The sequence below is a fragment of the Sphaerodactylus townsendi genome, linkage group LG09 (assembly GCF_021028975.2).
Source record: "Sphaerodactylus townsendi isolate TG3544 linkage group LG09, MPM_Stown_v2.3, whole genome shotgun sequence".
NCBI lineage: Eukaryota > Metazoa > Chordata > Lepidosauria > Squamata > Sphaerodactylidae > Sphaerodactylus > Sphaerodactylus townsendi.
In genome coordinates this window covers 56,048,741-56,067,561 of record NC_059433.1, presented here as the reverse complement: position 1 = coordinate 56,067,561, position 18,821 = coordinate 56,048,741, and the positions used below count along the sequence as shown (strand labels likewise).

The 18,821-nt window shown below is 41.7% G+C and overlaps 1 protein-coding gene across 1 annotated transcript; it reads left to right on the top strand.

The window, feature by feature from the left end:
- Positions 1 to 2,618: 2,618 nt before the first annotated feature.
- BPNT2 (3'(2'), 5'-bisphosphate nucleotidase 2) lies at positions 2,619 to 17,533 on the top strand. Its single transcript, XM_048507872.1, has 5 exons — positions 2,619 to 3,383; positions 6,969 to 7,128; positions 8,848 to 8,943; positions 10,473 to 10,634; positions 13,394 to 17,533. Exons 1-5 carry the CDS (start codon positions 3,027 to 3,029, stop codon positions 13,663 to 13,665), a joined length of 1,047 nt encoding a protein of 348 aa, XP_048363829.1. The 5' UTR covers positions 2,619 to 3,026; the 3' UTR covers positions 13,666 to 17,533.
- Positions 17,534 to 18,821: the final 1,288 nt, after the last annotated feature.

Below are 18,821 nucleotides of genomic sequence, written 5' to 3'. Positions count from 1 at the left end.
TAAGCTCCATGAAGGAAAACCAAGCCTAGAAACAACATCTTTAAATATATTTGACCCTCTGTTTAAGCCAAACACATTATAGCCTAGAAAAATAGGCTTATACAGCCTATATAATACAGCTTACAAAATTTAGTAAGGAACATCACTTCAGCCAAAGGTGTAATTTATTTACATTTTTGAGACATGAGATGAAAGAAAGCTAACAGTCAGCCATTTAATAATTAGAGACAACTGGGACAACTGCCACTAGAGGGCTCAGAAGCTACTCATACACACCAAAGAAAATTATGGTGTCATAACACTATAGCAGTAATTAGCAATGGGATTGGCTTGTCCACACATATGATTGCCACTGTCCAATTATAGTGCAGTATTCAACGGTGTGTGGCTGCAGCCACAATGTCATTGATTTTCCACAAGATTTTTTTAAATCTAATTATAATTTCCATGTGTATCCAAAGGCTGGTTAGGTTTATAGTTTTAGAATGAGAAGAGCACCAAGGAACACACTGGAGGACCACAAGAAGGGGTCAGCAAGGAAAGAAATGGAAAGAGCACTTGTCAATTTTACCATTCCAAAATTCTTATAAGAATCAAAATAGAATAAGGACGTTTCTCTCTATCTAAGTGCCAAGGACCCCCAGCACAGAGAACAATCAAAATAGCACTGATGCAGCTGGATAAAAAGCCTATCAAGCACAAAAAAACACAAAAAAGCCTATCAAGCATAAAAAGTACAATCTAATAATTTTGACGGACACATATGGACTACAAAATCAAACAATCCAGATGACTGTAATGGAACATTTCAAGTTCTACCCTCCAGGAGCCTCAGCCAATCACTTTTGGACTGTACAGTGGAATGTTGAAAATAAAAAAGGGAAGAGATTTGCAGCTTAACTTCCAGCCTACTGACATAGTTGTGTATGTTGCATTGGGTGTGAGAAGGATGACTGCTGGTTAGGCAGTGGGTCCATTAGAGCACCCTGTTGCTATTTCCCAGAGTGTTCCATCAGTGATCTCTTCTTCTTCCCCTAAATGAGGTAAGTGATGTTATATTTTAGCTTTTATTGTAATTGTTTGAACAATGTGCTTGTTTGCTTTTAATGGCTTTTAGATGTTTTTAGTCAGTATGCTTTTAATCCATTTGCTGCCATGGTGACCCTGAAGAGAGGTATTAATATTGTAAATAAATAAATATAGTAATACATATTTGTATTGCATTCTTTCTCCAAGGGACTCAAGAGCAGCACATGATTCTCCCTTCTCCAGTCTGTCCATCTCAACACATTGTGCTGTTCCAACAGCTATCATCTAGTACCTACCCTGCCCTTCCATACTTGGATAGGTGAGTGCAAATCTCAAAGGAGTGGTGGCCCTCCCCCCCCCCCTTGCACTGAAGATGGTGTGACTTTGGAAGATGCCCATCACTCACATTGCCACCTGGTATGCAGCAATGCTTATTTAGGTATGGGAAGAACAAGGCTCTACCTGTTGTCTGGGCAGCCTTGGATCCAGAAAGTTTGGCTCTAGGAGATATGTAGCAACCCTGTCATATGTGCTGCTGACTTGGAAGGCAGTGTTGATGGTGATAGAGTATACTATCACTCCAAGTCCAAGGCAGTGGCACAGACAATATGCACCTGTGTCTCTGGGTGCATTGGATCAAGTCTTAGCATCTGAACCAAGTTTGCACCTCTGGTGGCTTGGGAGGTGGAACTGATGCTGATAACTCTTTGGATTTGGCGCTTCTACACTAAACCGGAGACACAACAGGAAAGCATAACAGTTAAAGCTGGTGTGCATATCCAACTTCGCCCAACTGTGTGACGTTCTATGGTTGGTCCCGTGTTGGGTCATTTTGGAGGCGACAGCAGTAAATACTAAGTTTTCGTAAGACTTGTTTCAGTTACAACTCTGCAAGTACAGTGCAGCAGAAACTGCACCATATCCGCCCCTCCACCCGCTTCCCTTCTTCTCTGAGCGAGATGCTCGCTCAGAGGGAAGGGAAGTGGAGAAGGCACCTGTCCAGCTGCTAGCCGGCTTCCCTTCCCGCCCCTCTTGAGTTACCAGTGCAGGGAAGGAGAGCCTGCCGGCTTCTCTTGCTGTCCCTGCACCTCCAGTATGAGAACTCCCGCCGCGGGTACAAGAGAGGGGAAGGGTGGAAGCCAGCCGGCTTCCCTTCCCGTCCCTCTTGCGCCGCCGGTCCAGGGATGGGGAGCCTGTTGGCTTCTGCTGCCGTCCCTGCACTGGCGTTGGGAGAACTCGAGCCGCGGGTGCAAGGGACGGGGGAAAGCCAGCCGGCTTCCCTTCCTGCCTGTCTCGTGCTGCCGGTCCGGTGCTGCTGGGCAGAGAAGAGGGGCTGGCTGCAACGCAGACGGCTTCTCGTCCCCGCGCAGGACTCTGGCGGAGAGAATCCCCCGCCGGCTCAGGTAAATGGGAGAGTGAAGGGGTGGGGGCGGGGCTCAGCGGCTTGCGGGGCACCACTCCACGGCCACGCTGTGCTGCATGGGGGGAGGCGGGCGCCCCGAGGGTTTTTGTCTCCGGGCATCCTATGGCCCCCATACGCCTCTGCTACCCGGGCGTAAAGTGACGCAGTTCATCATGCGTCAGGTGAGGGTGCGTCGTGTTGGTAAGGGGTGGGGCCCTTTCCTAGGGCCGTTTCAACCTCCCACTCCGCCCCTGAACAAACGCTACCCCTTCCACATCAGCAACACAGGGAAGCTTTGAGCATGCTCAAAATTCACTATCGAGCCGCTGCCATTGTCGGCACTGGGCATGCCCGAGATACTCGCGGAACGCCAAGAATCCTCCGCACGTGCCCAATCGTGCCCGGCTCCGAGTCCGCCTTCCTGCAGTCTAACCCGGAAGTTAAACGTGTTCTGAATGAGAGGGAGGGGGCTTGCGTAGGACGCGGGGATCCCCTGCGGACAGAGGGGTTGAGAGACCCGCGAGGTGAGATGGGTGGCCGGTGACGCGCCCTTCCCGTTTGCTTCCCTGCCCCGCGGCCTTTCTCCTGCCCGGCTATGGCGCCGATGGGGATCCGGCTCTCTCCGCTGGGGGTGGCCGTGTTCTGCTTGCTGGGCTTCGGTGTGCTCTACCACCTTTACTCGGGCTTCCTCGCCGGCCGCTTCGCCTTCTTCATGCCGGGTGGACCCGCAGTCGAGGCGGGCCATGTGGATCTGCGGGAGCTGCTGGCCGCCTCGGTGGTGGCGGCCGTCAAAGGCGGCGAGGAAGTGAAGCTGGTGCGAGAAGCCAACAACCTGCACGAGAAAGCCAAAGGCAAGACTCGCGAAGGGGCCGACGAGATGCTGACTTTCGGAGACCTGCATTCCAACCGCAAGATGTACTACTTGCTGAAAACAGCTTTCCCTGGCGTGCAGGTGCGTTTCTTGGAGGCTGTGATGATAGCAGCCATAGCTGTAGTGGGGTGGCCTGTTCGTCTTGGACTAGGGTTCAGATCTTCAGTGTAGCAAGAAAGCTTACAGGGAGGCTTTCTGTCAGTACTTGGAGGAGCACAGCAGTATATGGCTTCTAATCTGGGGTTTATGGAGAATTCTGGATGTAATATTCTGTAATCCCTCTTTTTTTCTGCCCTTCTCCTACAGATTTAATGCAAGAATGGAAATATGCCTTTCAGACATCTTCAGAATACATTTGAATTCTAGCATCAAAGGTCCTAGGGCTGAGCTTTCTCTTCCCATGTTGAGCAGGACACTTAAATACCTGTCTGTTTCCTTTCAACCAGTCTAAGATGGATTCCGCATGGGGCAAATATCATGGGTGTAGGATGCAATACAAACGGGGTTGGGGGGGTAGGGGACTTCGCACAGGTCCCATTCCAAAACGAGCATGCCCCATTTTCTTTCCCTCAAGCCAGGATTTTAAAAAATCACTAAACCAGGGATCATTTTGCAAAACCCTGGGTTGGAGCTGTTCCTGCACGAATTGTTTCCTCCCTTTCACCACACCATCCACAGTCAGGGAGAAACTGTCTGTCATTGTCATGCTGTTGCAGCGAGGCTCTTTTTTCATTAACATTTTTTTGCATGATGCACATGTGCAGCTGTGTAAGTGCATGGTGATCAGCATGGCTGTGGAAATTCATTTTTCTATGCCTGTGCAGCCATGCATGTGTTGCAGGAATTTTTTTAAAAAAGAGAAGTGTTTCTATTTGAAGGCGTGAAATATAGATGGGAAAAAAGAAAGTGGGCTTCTTTCCATTATACATTTTCTGTGCAGAATCAACCCAAGTTTCTAACCCTCTTCTATGTTTCAGAGGCCTATCAGGTAGTTGCTGCATTGTATTGTCAGTAGTGAACTTCTAAAAATATTCTAAACTTAAAACTTTGATCCTTTATGGGGTGTTGTGTGGTTTCCAGACTGTATGGCCGTGTTCTAGTAGCATTTTCTCCTGACGTTTCGCCTGCATCTGTAGCTGGCATCTTCAGAGGATCATGAAGCGTCTTTATGTTTGACACTTTATGTTTATAATTATTCCAGTGTGTTTTTACTAGCATTATAGAACCTAACAAGAAAATCCAGCTGCTGCAACTTTTAAATTAAATTCAGTAGTGAGATTGTATTTATGTGATCATTACAAAAAACAGTGTATGTGGCAATCCTATTGAAATAAGATTGACTAAGTTTATTCCTTGCCCTTTGTTGCTAACAATAGGATGGCATGTGCAAAAAGTGTAAAGGGGTAACACTTTTAGCATAGCTAGAATGTTGTGGAGGAATCTTTCATAAAACAGCAAGATATGCTCTTCCAGTTATTTAAAAGACCAGTTTGCTAACCTTTAACTGCCCTACAGCTAAAGTAGCTGTATATTTGACAGTATCCCTCATGCCCCCTCCTATCAACTGTGTATAACAACAATATAGTGCAAACATCCATGTGAGTCAAATGTAAGCCATTCCTGTATTATTTCTGTTTTTCCTGAAATACCGTAACACAGTACTTGGACAATACTGCTTCTGTATGTTTTATCTATTCTTTTAACATAAAAAATGGAAAATGAGATTGTGACACATGTAAGTAGTGAGTTCTGTGTTCATCTTCTGTCCTCAAATAAAAGGAAGTCAGCCTTGACTGAAAGCTTACTCCATACTTTGGATTTCTTAATCCGATAAGAAATGTTGAAAACCAATTATGTAGTAAACCAGAGAGGGAGGTGTGAAAGACTCTCATTTAGTTACAACAGGTAGGACTGTTGGCATGTTTGGCTGTTCAATTAAACTTTATAACATAGAAAACACTAATCTCTTAAATAATGTATCATAAAACACACAATATATTAACTGTTGCTAACATTATTTCCATTTAAGCAGAAAAGGATTCTTGAAAATAAGGTATATGTCTACAATATACATTAATAGAAATTATGTTGTAGACTATTTTACATATAGTTTTCTTATTACACAATTTAAGTAAAAGCTAATTGTTTATTTCACTCATTCCTAAAGGTAGGAGTGTGTGAAAAATCTCATAGGAACTTATTTCAGGTTTCCTCCAGATTCTGTGCTATGCATCTTGAGTGTGAGAAATATATCTTTAAATGTTTCACTCATTCTAAAAGCGAAAATAGTTCATAAAAGGGTTTTTTTCCAGTGCTTCTCCAAATTACCCTATTCTTTCAAGGATGGAGACAAGCTGCCCCCACCTCCTAGCCATCACATCTCTGTTTTATATCCTACCCTGTATTCTTACCAATTTCATAAATTCGGTGGTAAACAAACAAAACTTTTCATGGAGGTAATTGGAGAGCACTTACTTGAAAGGGTTCTGGATTGATGTTTGCTGCCCTACAATGCTATTTCCCACAGTAGTTTGAGATTTTGCAAGGGGGTAGAAGGAATGAGGGGACTTGTGGGCGCTTAAAATTATTCACAAGGTCCTTTCTATTATTATAAAGCATTACTGGAAGTCAGACAGGTATGACATATGACAGAAGGATAGTATCATCATCTGGCTGGTGACTAACCAGAGCAACTGGCAGTTCCAAGCTGGGAAACATAAACACAGGTCAACTGGTCTGAAGTCAAGCGTGAAGAGTCCAACAGAGTCTAAAAGAGTAGTCTAAGAAGTAGTGCAAGAGTCAAAGACTAAGGCAACATAACCAAGCAGAGGCTCAAGTGCAGGGACAGGTCCAGAGCAATGCAACAGCAATACCAGCAACACACCTCACTTCTGCAAAGAATCAGCTGCTAGCCCTTGTTCCTTTATACTCTGCTGAGGTACGTGGGTGCAGTCTGCTGCGTAGTTGAGAGAGATCCTGTGGCTGACTTACAGCTGCTGAGCAGCAGACCTCCTGCACACTGTGAGCTCAGTGCGTAGTTGCTAGCGCTGTTGTTCTAGTGGAGGAGGGGAGGCAAACAGGCTGCATGTCCCTAGTGCATGTAGAACTCTCTGAACTGGTACAGGATCCTCACTGGTCAAGGGAGACTGTCCCAGGTTGTGTCATCTGTGCAGTTTGACACTTCCAGGTCTGTAGGCAGTGCAGGCATGGAATGCCAGTCTTCTATTGGTAGAGCCGTGGGGGCTCGCCTCGTCTTCACTGTCAACTGATACTGCTGTCAGTCTTGGCCGGCTGCAAGTGGCCAAGATGGCAGATCACAACAAGAGGTCCGGTGCTGCTTCTGTTACTATATCTAGAATGAGTGGGATGGGGGTAGGGCTCAGGAAAAGAAAATCCTTTGTGCTTTTTGTGCTTTTTGTTGGTAGAAAACATAGATCAAGCATCTGCTGCTGAATATGACATGTCATAAAATGTTCCTTATTTTACAAGAGGGAAAATGAATTTGGTGTTACACAAGGTTGATACAACTTCATTATATCGTGACTCTTTAAAAGTTTTACATGTGCTAGGTTGGAAGCAGAAGTTCCTGTGGAGAAATGGAAGTATTATGTCAGTTTTATCCATAGCTTGTTTGCCTAATTAGAACCTCTCCCTTTCTTCCATTAGATAAACACAGAAGAACATGTAGATGCAGATGAGCAGGAGAAAATTTTTTGGGATCACAGCATTCCTGAGGACATCAAGAGAAAAATTCAGCCCATGCTGGTCCAAGCAGACAGTGTTACTGTATGGATTGATCCTCTGGATGCCACTCAAGAATACACAGGTGGTCATTTTCTCCATATCGACCTGCTTCTTTTCCGTGTACTTTTCTCCTTGTAAGGGGACAAACTGCTCCCTTCCAAGGCTGATATAAGACTTTGATGGCTTTTTACGCTGTTACGTTTTAGTTATTATAAGCCACTTCAAACAATACTGTGAAGAAGTAGCATAAAAATACCCTAGATAAATTGAATCTAAAAACTGAGCCTTATTTTGTATATAGTATAGAACATGGGTCAGCAACCTTCAACACCCAAAGAGCCATTTGGACCCATTTTCCAAGGAAAAGAAAACACACGGAGCCACAAATACTTTTTGACATTTAAAATGAAGATAACACTGCATATATTGGTTTTTTAAACCAATTATACTGTGTTGCTTATGAAATCCATCCTCCCCATGGTTTTTGTGCACTGAGTGCGAGCAAAATAAATGTATTTTATAAATATGAAACATGAAATAAATATGCGACTTCAGCCACAGGTGCTGGTGACTTCTTCCCACTATCAGCCTTCAGCTCTCTCCTGTCTTCTGCTCTGCCTTCCCCCTCTCAGCCACTTTCTCCGCTTCCTTCCCTGCTTGGCTCTTTTGCTCTGTCTCTGCCTTCTGTCTTTTGCTCTGCCTTCCACCCCTCAGCTGCTTTCTCAGCTCCCTTCCCTGCACTGCTCTCCTCTGGCTTCCCCTCTGGCTTCCCTCTGCCCCTTTCAGCAGCTTTCTCTACTTCTTTCACAGCTTCCTTCCCCTCTCAGCCACTTTCTCCGCTTCCTTCCCTGCTTCGCTTTTTTGCTCTGTCTCTGCCTTCTGTCTTTTGCTCTGCCTCTGCCTTCCACCCTTCAGCTGCTTTCTCAGCTCCCTTCCCTGCACGGCTCTCCTCTGTCTTCCCCTCTGCCTTCCCTCTGCCCCTTTCAGCAGCTTTCTCTGTCTCTTTCACAGCTTCCTTCCCCACTTGTGGCTCGTGAGCCGTGTGTTGCCAACCCCTGATATAGAAGATCGAATGACTGTTTTTTGTACTGTCAGACTTTCTCATTTTCTTAAACCGTGAATTTGTTTACATTATTCTTAGGCAAGAATATTAGTCCTATTTTTTTCCGTTACTTGTAGCTCCCTTTTCCAGTTTTATTTAATGTCTAAAGATACTATGCAAGCTACTAACTACAAAGCTGATTGTATACTATGTGACTGGTTCTTTTAATAATGAATATATTGCTGCTTTATTTCACCAGGAACTTAGAGTAAACAAACGCTGTGTAGATTTCAGTTTTGAACAGAAGATTAAGTCATTTTTCTCAGGGCTGCTTCACAGGGTTGTGAGGATAAAATGGAGCTCCTTGAAACTAGGATGGGATGTGTGTGCATAAGAGAACACCATTTTTATTACAATTAACCATATTGCGCACAAAGGGTGCAAACTTTTGAGTTCTCCAGAACTCTTTTTTAGGCTGGATGTTATAATTTTTTAAAAAAGAAAAAGATACTAGGATATGATGTTAAGTCTTGTCACTGTCTGCTTTTGTGTTCTTGGATGATAGATGCAAAGCTGATTCTACTATGAAGTGACTCCCAATGTTTTATGAGCAAAAACAATAACATTCCACAGAAAGTACAAACAACACTGAATAGCTCTTATGCATCTCTGCTTAGCAGTAAATAAAATGTGACAGTTTGGGATTGTGTTTTGTCCTACATGTATCTGCAATATTAAAGTCTTTTTCTCTTCTTTTAGAGAATCTTCTGCAGTATGTTACTACAATGGTGTGCGTAGCTGTAAATGGTAAACCAGTTATAGGAGTGATACACAAGCCTTTCTTTGCATACACAGGTATGTGGCTTTTTTCAACTCTCAAAGCTGTGTTAGGACTTCGGATGGATAAGGCTGCTTTGGTTTCTCCAAAAAGCCTGAGAAAATAGGCATCAAGATCATGGCTAAAAATCTTTTCCCCCCTTCCTTCTCTGCTTCATGCTGTTCTTTAAAAAATAAACCTGATGTAGATTTTTGGGGAAATAGAAAGTTCACATTCTGTGTTATCATTTTGTTAGTTTTTTTTTAAAAAAAGAATTACACATATTTTGTTTTTGCATGTGGATACCTGGAATTTAATGCCATACACAGTTGCTGTAATTCTATCTAATTGAATGGAGAGAAACATAGCAATTCAAAACATTAACTAAGCCCAGTTACACGGTAGGAAGTTTACCTACATGTTGGTGTGTATTCCATAGTCATTGAACCTGCTTTCACTTAAGCATACTAACCAGGTCTCACGCTTTCCAGCAAGCTGTGTGAATAATGTCTTCTTGTTTCTGACCAATGCTGACTAGTAAAATGACTCATGTGCATACCGGTTCACAATAATTACAGGTGAAAGCAGATACCATATTATGATAAGTATGTTTGCATTTGTTCCTGTCCTTGCCCCCCAATCTCCCAATTATTGTTGTTAGTCTTCTTTCCTCTGAAAACCTATGGAAAGTGTAAAGCAACATTTGCACTGTTGCTTGGGGTTTCATGAGGTATATTGTGCTTTCTCAGTATCCCAGGTTATGAGGATTGTTGGCCAAACAGCCACTAGATACTTTCAGCCCAATCCAGATGGAGGGGGAGTGGAATGGACTGCGGTAGTGGCACGGTCCTACACTGATGCATTTGCCCACCCCACCAGTGTAACTGGCACCTACAACAGCATGGAGGACAAACAGGCCGGTGGGCAGGCAAACAGGGCAACCTAGAAGAGGCTTCCACCCCCAAGAATGCTGGCATGGCCAGGAGCAGCCTAAGGACATTCCTGAACTGACAACAGTTGGTTTCCACTGGGCTTTTGACCTGGGAATGTCCCCAACACAGGGCTATAACTTATGCCACAAAAATACATGGTGTAAGTCACTTTTTCAAGGGTTTTTTTTCTGGACAGCTCCCGGAGCTCCATTGGAGTGCGGCGCAGTGCTGGGTCCCCCATGCTTTCCCTAGCCACTGTGGAGTCCCCTCTCCCCCAATCTGTATTGGGCTGTTGGTGAAACAGAAATGTGCTAAAGCAGGATCAGACTTTTAAGTCTTTACTGTAGGATGGTGCTCTTGAAGTTGAATCTTTGTTTTCTTTTGATAGTAACATATTTTAAAAATTAAAATTATTTTAATAACACACAGCTGTAATACAGCCTTTAACTGTGCATCGAGAAGAGGGAAAGAACAGGTATCTCACACTGGTAGTGTTCTTCTTAAAAATGTTTGAAGTTCAGGAAGAATTTCCTAATAAAATCATTTACACTTTAGATTCAGAAGCTGCAGCCACTGTCAACCAAGTGTAGTCCACAAACACCAACATACTAACAAAATGTATACTTGTTTTACAGCCTGGGCAATGGTAGATGGCGGATCAAATGTTAAACCACGTTCTTCCTATAACGAGCAAACTCCAACAATCATTGTCTCCCGGTCTCATGCAGGGACAGTTAAGCAAGTAGCTTGGCAAACATTTGGAAATAAATCTGTGATAATTTCAGCAGGTGGATCAGGTTGGTCATCTTTAATTTTTTTTTGGGGGGGGGGCTTTTGTAACCATTTCAAAAGTTGAAGTAAAGGGGGCAAAAAACAAAACTGGCTACACCTAGCAAATATTAAAAGTAGTTAGAGCACTGATTGAAAGGAGCAGGCTTGCTAAGTATACTAATTTCTGTGGAGAGAAAATGCTATGTATAGAGGTATTGAAGCTTGGCAAAAGATAGTCAAGGCAGTGCTAATGTTGTGGATAGAGATTTTAGACCAACTGAATAGGGGATCTTTACTGTAACATCTTAGGCTGAGTTACACCATTCCAAGACTGTTGGTCAATGGGCTTAGAAAGGAATAGCTCTGTGCGGATTGCATTGTTAGAGATTTAATGGCTTTGTAAATGAAGCACCAAGAAGTGTTGCACAACAAAGTAATTCACAAGTAATAACCAGCTTAGCAGCAGTAAAATAGAAGGAAATAGAAAAAAGATGGTTTGAGTGATACATATCAAATAGTATTTGATTGTAAATAAACTGAACAAAGTACAGTTCATGTGGTTAGGAAAGCATAACCACCTTGAGTAAACTTTAAATAACTGAGTTTTATTGCTTCTGAGTTAATAGAACCAGAGTATCATGCAAAATGATAATTTAAATTTGCCTCAGAAGTCTGCCCATACACATGCCGCTGTTCAGAAGTACCATTCTTAAACCAGCACACAAAAATAAAAATATCAGCTATATAAAATGACAAAACAATTAAAAGAAGCTTGATAAATAAAAGTTTTAGTCCTTTTTTCAGAGTAATAACATGTACTCTTGCCATATTTCTGATATGTTACAAGGCTTATTTAACCTTGTCAGGAAAGGGTGGGATGTAACAGGGTCACTTATATTCAAGGGTGAGGGAGAGATATTATACCACCTTTAGCCACCCAAAATATCCCAGGCTAGTGTTCAGGGATCTTCTTTTTACCCTGCTGCCACCATAAAAGAGAAGGAACTAGGAATCCCAAAACTGCTGCTGGCTGCCAAATATATAAAGGATCCCACCTCACATTCGCTCTTGGTCTGAGGGGAATGTCCTTCAGAGTCCCATGCACAAAAATGGAAGGAACTCAAAATTGGCTGGGATTCTAGTCTCACAGACAGGCACTTTTCAACCTCTCACACACAAACGCAGGCTGGCATGAGGGTAACTTGAACACAACAAATTAAATTTATTTTAAAAACAAAAGAAAGGCTTCTTAAACTGGCTCAGAGAGATACTAACGCTTGATGGTTTCAGAGAGGTTCTTTTCACTTAAAAGTTACAGAGCTTCAGATATTACTTAGGTTTCTCAGACTTAACACACACTCAGACACACGCAGGTGTCTCTCAGAAGCGACTTTGATTTAATATACTTTACTTTTCCTCACAGATACACCCTTGACCTTATTTCTTCCACAACCCACTGTTTCACACACCCTCAGTCCTGGCCCTGTGAGTTTCAGGCATTACACAGCCTCCCTCACTCACACTCACCAAACGCTCTCTACCTAGAGGTTTGGGGGCTTCCCAGACAGGTATGGTACAGGGCTGGACAGACTCCTAGGCCTGGTCAGTGTCTACTGGCAAGCCTCTGGCTGGTGCTTCGCTCTGCACCAAAAAGCCAGTGCCTTCCTTCCTCTCACAAGCTTCCTTCACTTGAGGAGAGTCACTAGAAGAAGAAGAAGAGGAAGAGGAGGAGTTTGGATTTATATCCCCCCTTTCTCTCCTGCAGGAGACTCAAAGGGGCTTACAGTCTCCTTGCCCTTCCCCCCTCACAACAAACACCCTGTGAGGTAAGTGGGGCTGAGAGAGCTCCGAGAAGCTGTGACTAGCCCAAGGTCACCCAGCTGGCGTGTGTGGGAGGGTACAGGCTAATCTGAATTCCCCAGATAAGCCTCCACAGCTCAGGTGGTAGAGCTGGGAATCAAACCCGGTTCCTCCAGATTAGATACACAAGCTCTTAACCTCCTACGCCATTGCTGCTCCTACGCCACTGTTTTAGCGCCCCCTTACATTGGCCATGGGCAACAGTGCCTTCCATCGACCAATCACCTTGCTTTTATTTAAATTAGGGCCTGCTGCCTTACTTTTACTGTCACCCAGGCCTCTTTAAGCAGGCCTGCTTCACACCAGCCCTTCAGGGTAGGGCAAGTCCATTACATGGGGTACAAATCAAATACAGAAATAACAGAAATAACTGAGAACACTGGAGACTTTTCTGAGTTTGTTGGGTGGGTGAAAATGAATAAATTTGGGAGAATTCCAAATGCCATCTGCCTAATGTTCTGCTTTCTCCCAATCTACACCATGCCTCCCCCTCCCTGTCACTATTGTATCTGCAGACAGAGAACTTTTATTCTGGCAAAGAATGCTGTACAGGGAATTATTGTAGCAAGGCTACATCATGCTTAGTTATGTAGATAAAAGTAGCCCTAAGATACGGTAACAGAATGTTCCTTAATTATATTTATTGAGTGATTTCTTCCCAAATATGCTCTTTGGAGAGGATGGTCACACTTGCATCATCTTAGTTTCCTAAACACAGTTAAAGTAAAGCGCCAGAACAGTTCCTACTTCTTTTCATTACATTTTGCAATTCTGTGATGAAATCCAAAGTTGAAGTGATCCTTAGCAATTTTCTGGAGGCCGATGCATGATGTATAGTATGTTGTATACACTTATTGAAGAAGGTAACAATTCTCTTGTGGTTGTACAGTACACAATAAGGGTTTTTTTGTGCTTTTTTCTACAGGCTATAAAGTTCTGTCTCTCCTAGATGTGCCTGATGTAAACCAGGAAAAAGCTGATGTGTATATTCATGTAACGTACATCAAAAAATGGGACATATGTGCTGGCAATGCAATGCTGAAAGCATTGGGAGGTAAAATGACTACCTTGGCCGGGGAGGAAATCAGTTACACTGGCTCAGAGGACGTTGAAGATGGGCTCATAGCCAGTGTAAATATAAATCACCAGAGACTGGTGGAAAAACTTCCTGTTTTAGACAAGACTTCACAGAATTAAATTCTGGAGAGTGAACAAATCATGCTTCTGGAGCCTCAAAATGGTCATTAGGGAGAAATATAAAATTGACCTTTGAAAGACAGTACACTAAAGGAAATGTTCTTTTGGAGGACTACATAGACCATCATTCAGCAGTATTTGAGATTACTGGACCACAAGGTATTGTCATGCCTCAGTGTCCACCTTTAATTTCTGAGACTTTTTCACAACCAGCGAAATCAATGCTTGTAATAAACAAAGCACATTGCAAATTTGTTCTGGTGACCCCTCATGTTTTGTATTCTTTGTGTAATCCAGCAGAAAAATGGTTTTGGTTATTTAAAATCCATGGACAGTGCATGATTTCTTTTTCTTTGGATTACAAATTACAGGAAGGCTGAAGCGTTTTCATGTGGTAACTATTCACCTTGGCTTCAGTTTTAAATGATAAAGGAAATGTTTGGTTCTGTTTTAATGTTTACCTGAAATTCAAACCAGCTTAATATGGGTGAGAAAATTGTTTATATTTGTGTGATTTTATTACAGCATTTTCTGTGTATCATTTTCAAAGAAAATGTGTTCTTTGAACACTGAATAATTGAATATTGCCATTCTTTTCAGTATAAGATGTTATGTTTTTCACAGTGTTGAACGTATAAAATAGCCATCTGTCTTTGGTGATCGTTTACTTACTAAGCTACTTGATTTTTGTTAACATAAAATGGAGATCAAATGTTAATGAAATTAAGGAATCTAAAGTGTCTTGCTGGCTGTTGTATTGTAGAAATTTGGTTTAAATGATGCACTTCACTGTTAGGGTTCTTGGTTAAAAAGTCCCACATAGTGATTGTAGAAATGATCAAGAATTCACAAGAATGCTTAACACCACTCCATTCCCTTAAATTAATGTATGATAAACAACACACAAGTTTTTCTTATTGAGGATGGTAGTATGGTAAGCAAGTGGCAGTTGAAACAATATCTGAGCAGACAAAATTAGGTTTGTGAGCTTGGTTTAATTGGTTAATCAAAACTTTGTCGTTTGTATCATCCTTTCTTAACTGGTGGTGTTGACAAGCAAAAGCTCTGGGCCTGATTCATAGTAACATACAGGCCATACAGCGTTTTCAGCTTAATTTTCTCAAATGTGGCAAATGCCAAATAAAAGTATTGTGACTCAACTCTATGTGAGGTGAACAGACCAGCTTATGTAAACTGAAGAAAAATGTTGATCGTATTTACATATACTTTTTAAGTATAGCCCCTGTTGGTGTTCTAATTTTGGGAGTTTAACTTTTAAAAACAGGCAGTTGACAAAAAAAATCATGACTTGGTTAATTCTACTGAGAAAACTTCCAAAGTAAACACTAGAAGGTTCCAAAAGTGAATTTTGCTGGAATGCTATTTCTGTCTTTTTAAATGGATTCTATGAATGTGGTGTGAAAATGACACGTGTTCTCCCTTATGAAGCCATTGATAGAGTAGTTCAGTTTCATGGAGCAATAATTCTTTACACTGGACTGTTTGAAAATTAAATATTTCACAAATGAAATTAAGTGGTAGTACAGACAGTTTCTAATAACTATGTTAGAAGTGATGGATCAATACTCTCAACTTGGGTCTTAACAGCAAACAATTTGTGGATTGTTTAAATTTTATACTTGTGTATTTAGGTTTCCCTTTCAGGTGTCATTCTTGGAGCCTGCATCCTGAATAATGCTGCGAATCTGGATAGTAGTGTATTGCTATGTAGTGCAACACTGGGAAAATCATCTTTAACAGAATTGTGTTCAGCAGCAACAGAACACCAGTATTATGTTTCTTCAGATTCTGGAGTTTATTTTTTGGCCTTTTTGAATAGAATGGACTCTGAGTTGGATTGACCTTTGTGTCTCCTTCCTACATCAAATGTGCTGTCATTTCCACAGGCTCCAGCTGCTGTCTCTTCCACATGTTTGTGGGGGTAGTGTCTGTGGGACCTGTAGCAGAGAGCTGGGCCTTGGGCAGAGCCCTTCCGGTTTTTGAAAGTGTGACACAGCTTGGAGATTTGGGGGAAGGTTGAAGGGCTGTCTTGCCCTTCATGGTTTGAACATTCATGCCATTATTGCCTCTGGCAAATAGACTTAATAGTTTTTGTATTGGAATAACTTGCAAAACTTTCTGACCAAAGCCTTACACATAAAAATGAAATAATGTCAAAAGCTACATTTTCTACATACACTAAATTAAAATAGGTTTTTTATATTTCTTTGGGGGGAATTTGGAGGCAGACAAGACTGTACTTTATCTCCATGCATATATGAGGGGTTTCAGTGCAAGAAAAGATATTTGCTAATGATATTGCTCTGTTCTGTCCAGGAACAAATAACTGCAAATGCAATTGCTGCTACTAGACTATAATGGAAGGGTTTGTTCTTGTTGTTTTTTGCTTTATCCATTACTAGTTCCAAATGGTCAACTGAAGAATGAATCCCAATTTCAGATCTGAATGTATGAACATCTGATCTCAATAACTGCAAGCTGTAAAAGAAGCGTGTAATTAATTTGTCTGAGTTTTGCTCATAAAGGTAGCAAGACATGTCAGAAGTATCGTGGTGTAGAGACAGTACACTATGCTAGGTAGAGTCAAGATTCCCAACTCTGGACCCTCAATGTTTTCATTAGAGTTTCTCCTGCAACTTCTTTAGAACTTTTAGCTTTGAACTACTGCACTATGAATGAATGCTACTGTTCTTTTTTAGAAGTAGCAGTCCCCAGCCCCTACTATTGTTGCATTTGCTTTGCTAGTAGACCAGAGGCTGAATTTACATGGTTTTCAAGGATCAGACCTACCAAATCATATTAGCTCTTTTCCTCTGTCCTCTCCAATGGCTCTCTGCTTCAGCAAAGTTTTTAAAATCTGGTTGAAACCAACAGAATTACAGTACTGATTATGACCTTTCCACTAACTGATGTGATAAGAGCTGTGTGTGACTGGTTGTAATGTTGAATGTTCCATTTAGTATTGAAAAGGGTGCTCTGTAGAGCTTCTGTGTGTATCCCTTTAAGACTGGACTGTGCTAACTCACAGTACTATAGTGTATATGGTATCCTGTTATAATCCTTGCCTAGATTTGTAAAAGGGGCCAACTATCTGATAATTGCACTCTTTAACATTATTTTCTGAGACATAATTGTAAAAACTACACAATGATGTTTTAATGTATTTGAGCAAAGTTTGTAGTCTGTTTTCAGATATGAAATTGGATCCAGATTTCCACTGCATAACCCACTCATTCAAAGAAAAGAGAAAGGGGTATCTTTGCCAGTTCTCCTTTCTCCCTGCAGCCCTCCTCCTTTCATCCCTGCAGTTTCAGAACATATCCAGAACCTCAGCAGCTTATTTGTTTATAAGAAGGGGAAGAAGGTATAGGCCCATTCTCTTCATTGTTCTGTGGATTCAATGTGCTACACTGAAGAGGAGGGAAGCAAGTGCCCGAGGGAATTGCACATCTAAAATTCTGTCCATGTGATGTGTATCTCATTGCAGAAATAATACTTTTTTCTTCCAGCGTAGGTCAGTGTGTCACCTGCTTCCCCCAGTTCAGCATAACATCCAAAGCTGTAGTCTCTCAGGCCTGAAAGACTACTTTTTAAAACTTGATTACTAGTCATTTGTGCCATGGTTAACAAAAATTGAGTTAATATTGCTGTATTGCTTTTCATTACCAGTCAGCATTTTCCCATGATGGGCCAGCACTAGAATATATTGATTCCTGTTTATGTTTTGAGTAAGTTTAGGGTACATGGGGGGGGACCCCATTGTCCTCACATTCTAATTTGCATTTCTTGAGTCCTGAACACTTTCCGAATAAACAAATAAAATGGATGAATACCCTGTATTATTAAATGTGGGAAGAGTTTATTTTTACTTTTTTATCCTGTAAAAAGCATTGACGGGTGTACACAGAATGTGTCGTAATATCTAATAGTTAAATTAAAATATCTGATGTGGGCCTGGAACATGTCTTTTGTGTGAGTCACCCTCATAGGAGAAGCGCCTTCTCTCTCACACACACCCTGACAGAGCCATGCACCCTCCCTTCTTTACAGGGGAACTTGGGGCAATCAAACTGGAAGGACAATTAGAGCACTGCTGGCAGAAAAGTCAGAGTGAGATTGATTGAACACTGAATAGAGGTGATATTAGACCTTGGCCTAGTTCATGTCCAAGATGAAAGCAACAAGGCAGTATTTCTGTTCCATTGTGTCTGCATGTAATGGTCCAACTGAGCTGTTTTGTGTGGTCTGCATTTACTTCTAGGTCAGATAAGCAATTCATACTTTTGTTACATCTGGTGCAATACACTCTTGTTGGGGTACCTTTGAAGATTATTTATGTCTGCTGCATGAGCCAGTCAAGTGGAAAAGTGTGAGGGTGTGGAAGAGCCGCCGCCACCACAACTGCTTGAGCATTTGTGTGAGTCATATGATTGGCATCAGTGAGGCAGGTGAGGGGCAATGAGAGTCGATGCTGTCCCACCACCTCCATCACTGTAGCAGCTGCAGAAATAAATTAATTATAGTTGGTTTTTAAAATATTATCTTGACAACGATACAAGAGGTTTAAAATGTCTTAAATCATGCTATATAATCTGACTTGAGTCTCAGAGAAATAAAGCTATACCAAAAATCATAATAGTTTAGAACACTAGAGGGCTCCATCTTTCTAGTAATGAGCAAGGAAGAGTTGAAAGCGAAGAAGTTGAAAGACCAAGGTAGTTTAAAGTGTGTAGATCTCTACAGGAGTAGAACTTCATATATTGTGTAGTCTAAGAAATGTACATGAATTATAAAACCAGTTCCTTTTTTTAGAAAGTGAAAGTAATTTAACATTACCATCAAAATGACAAGTGCAGTTGGAAGATAGATATTCCACAGTTAGTGCAATTGAACTAAATTTCACAAAAAGATATTTTGTTTTACTAGCTGCATCACATTCTGTTCCATTGACATTATTTGAAATGAATATGAACCGAATGATAAAATACAATTAGCTCACTCACTAGGGCATTTTGTTTGTTTTGGGAAAATTCCTTAGGATCTGATTATAAACTTGAAACTGTCTTCCTCAGCATCTGATTATAAACTTGAAACCGCGTCTTCTATATCAGGGGTTGGCAACCTTTACTATCAAA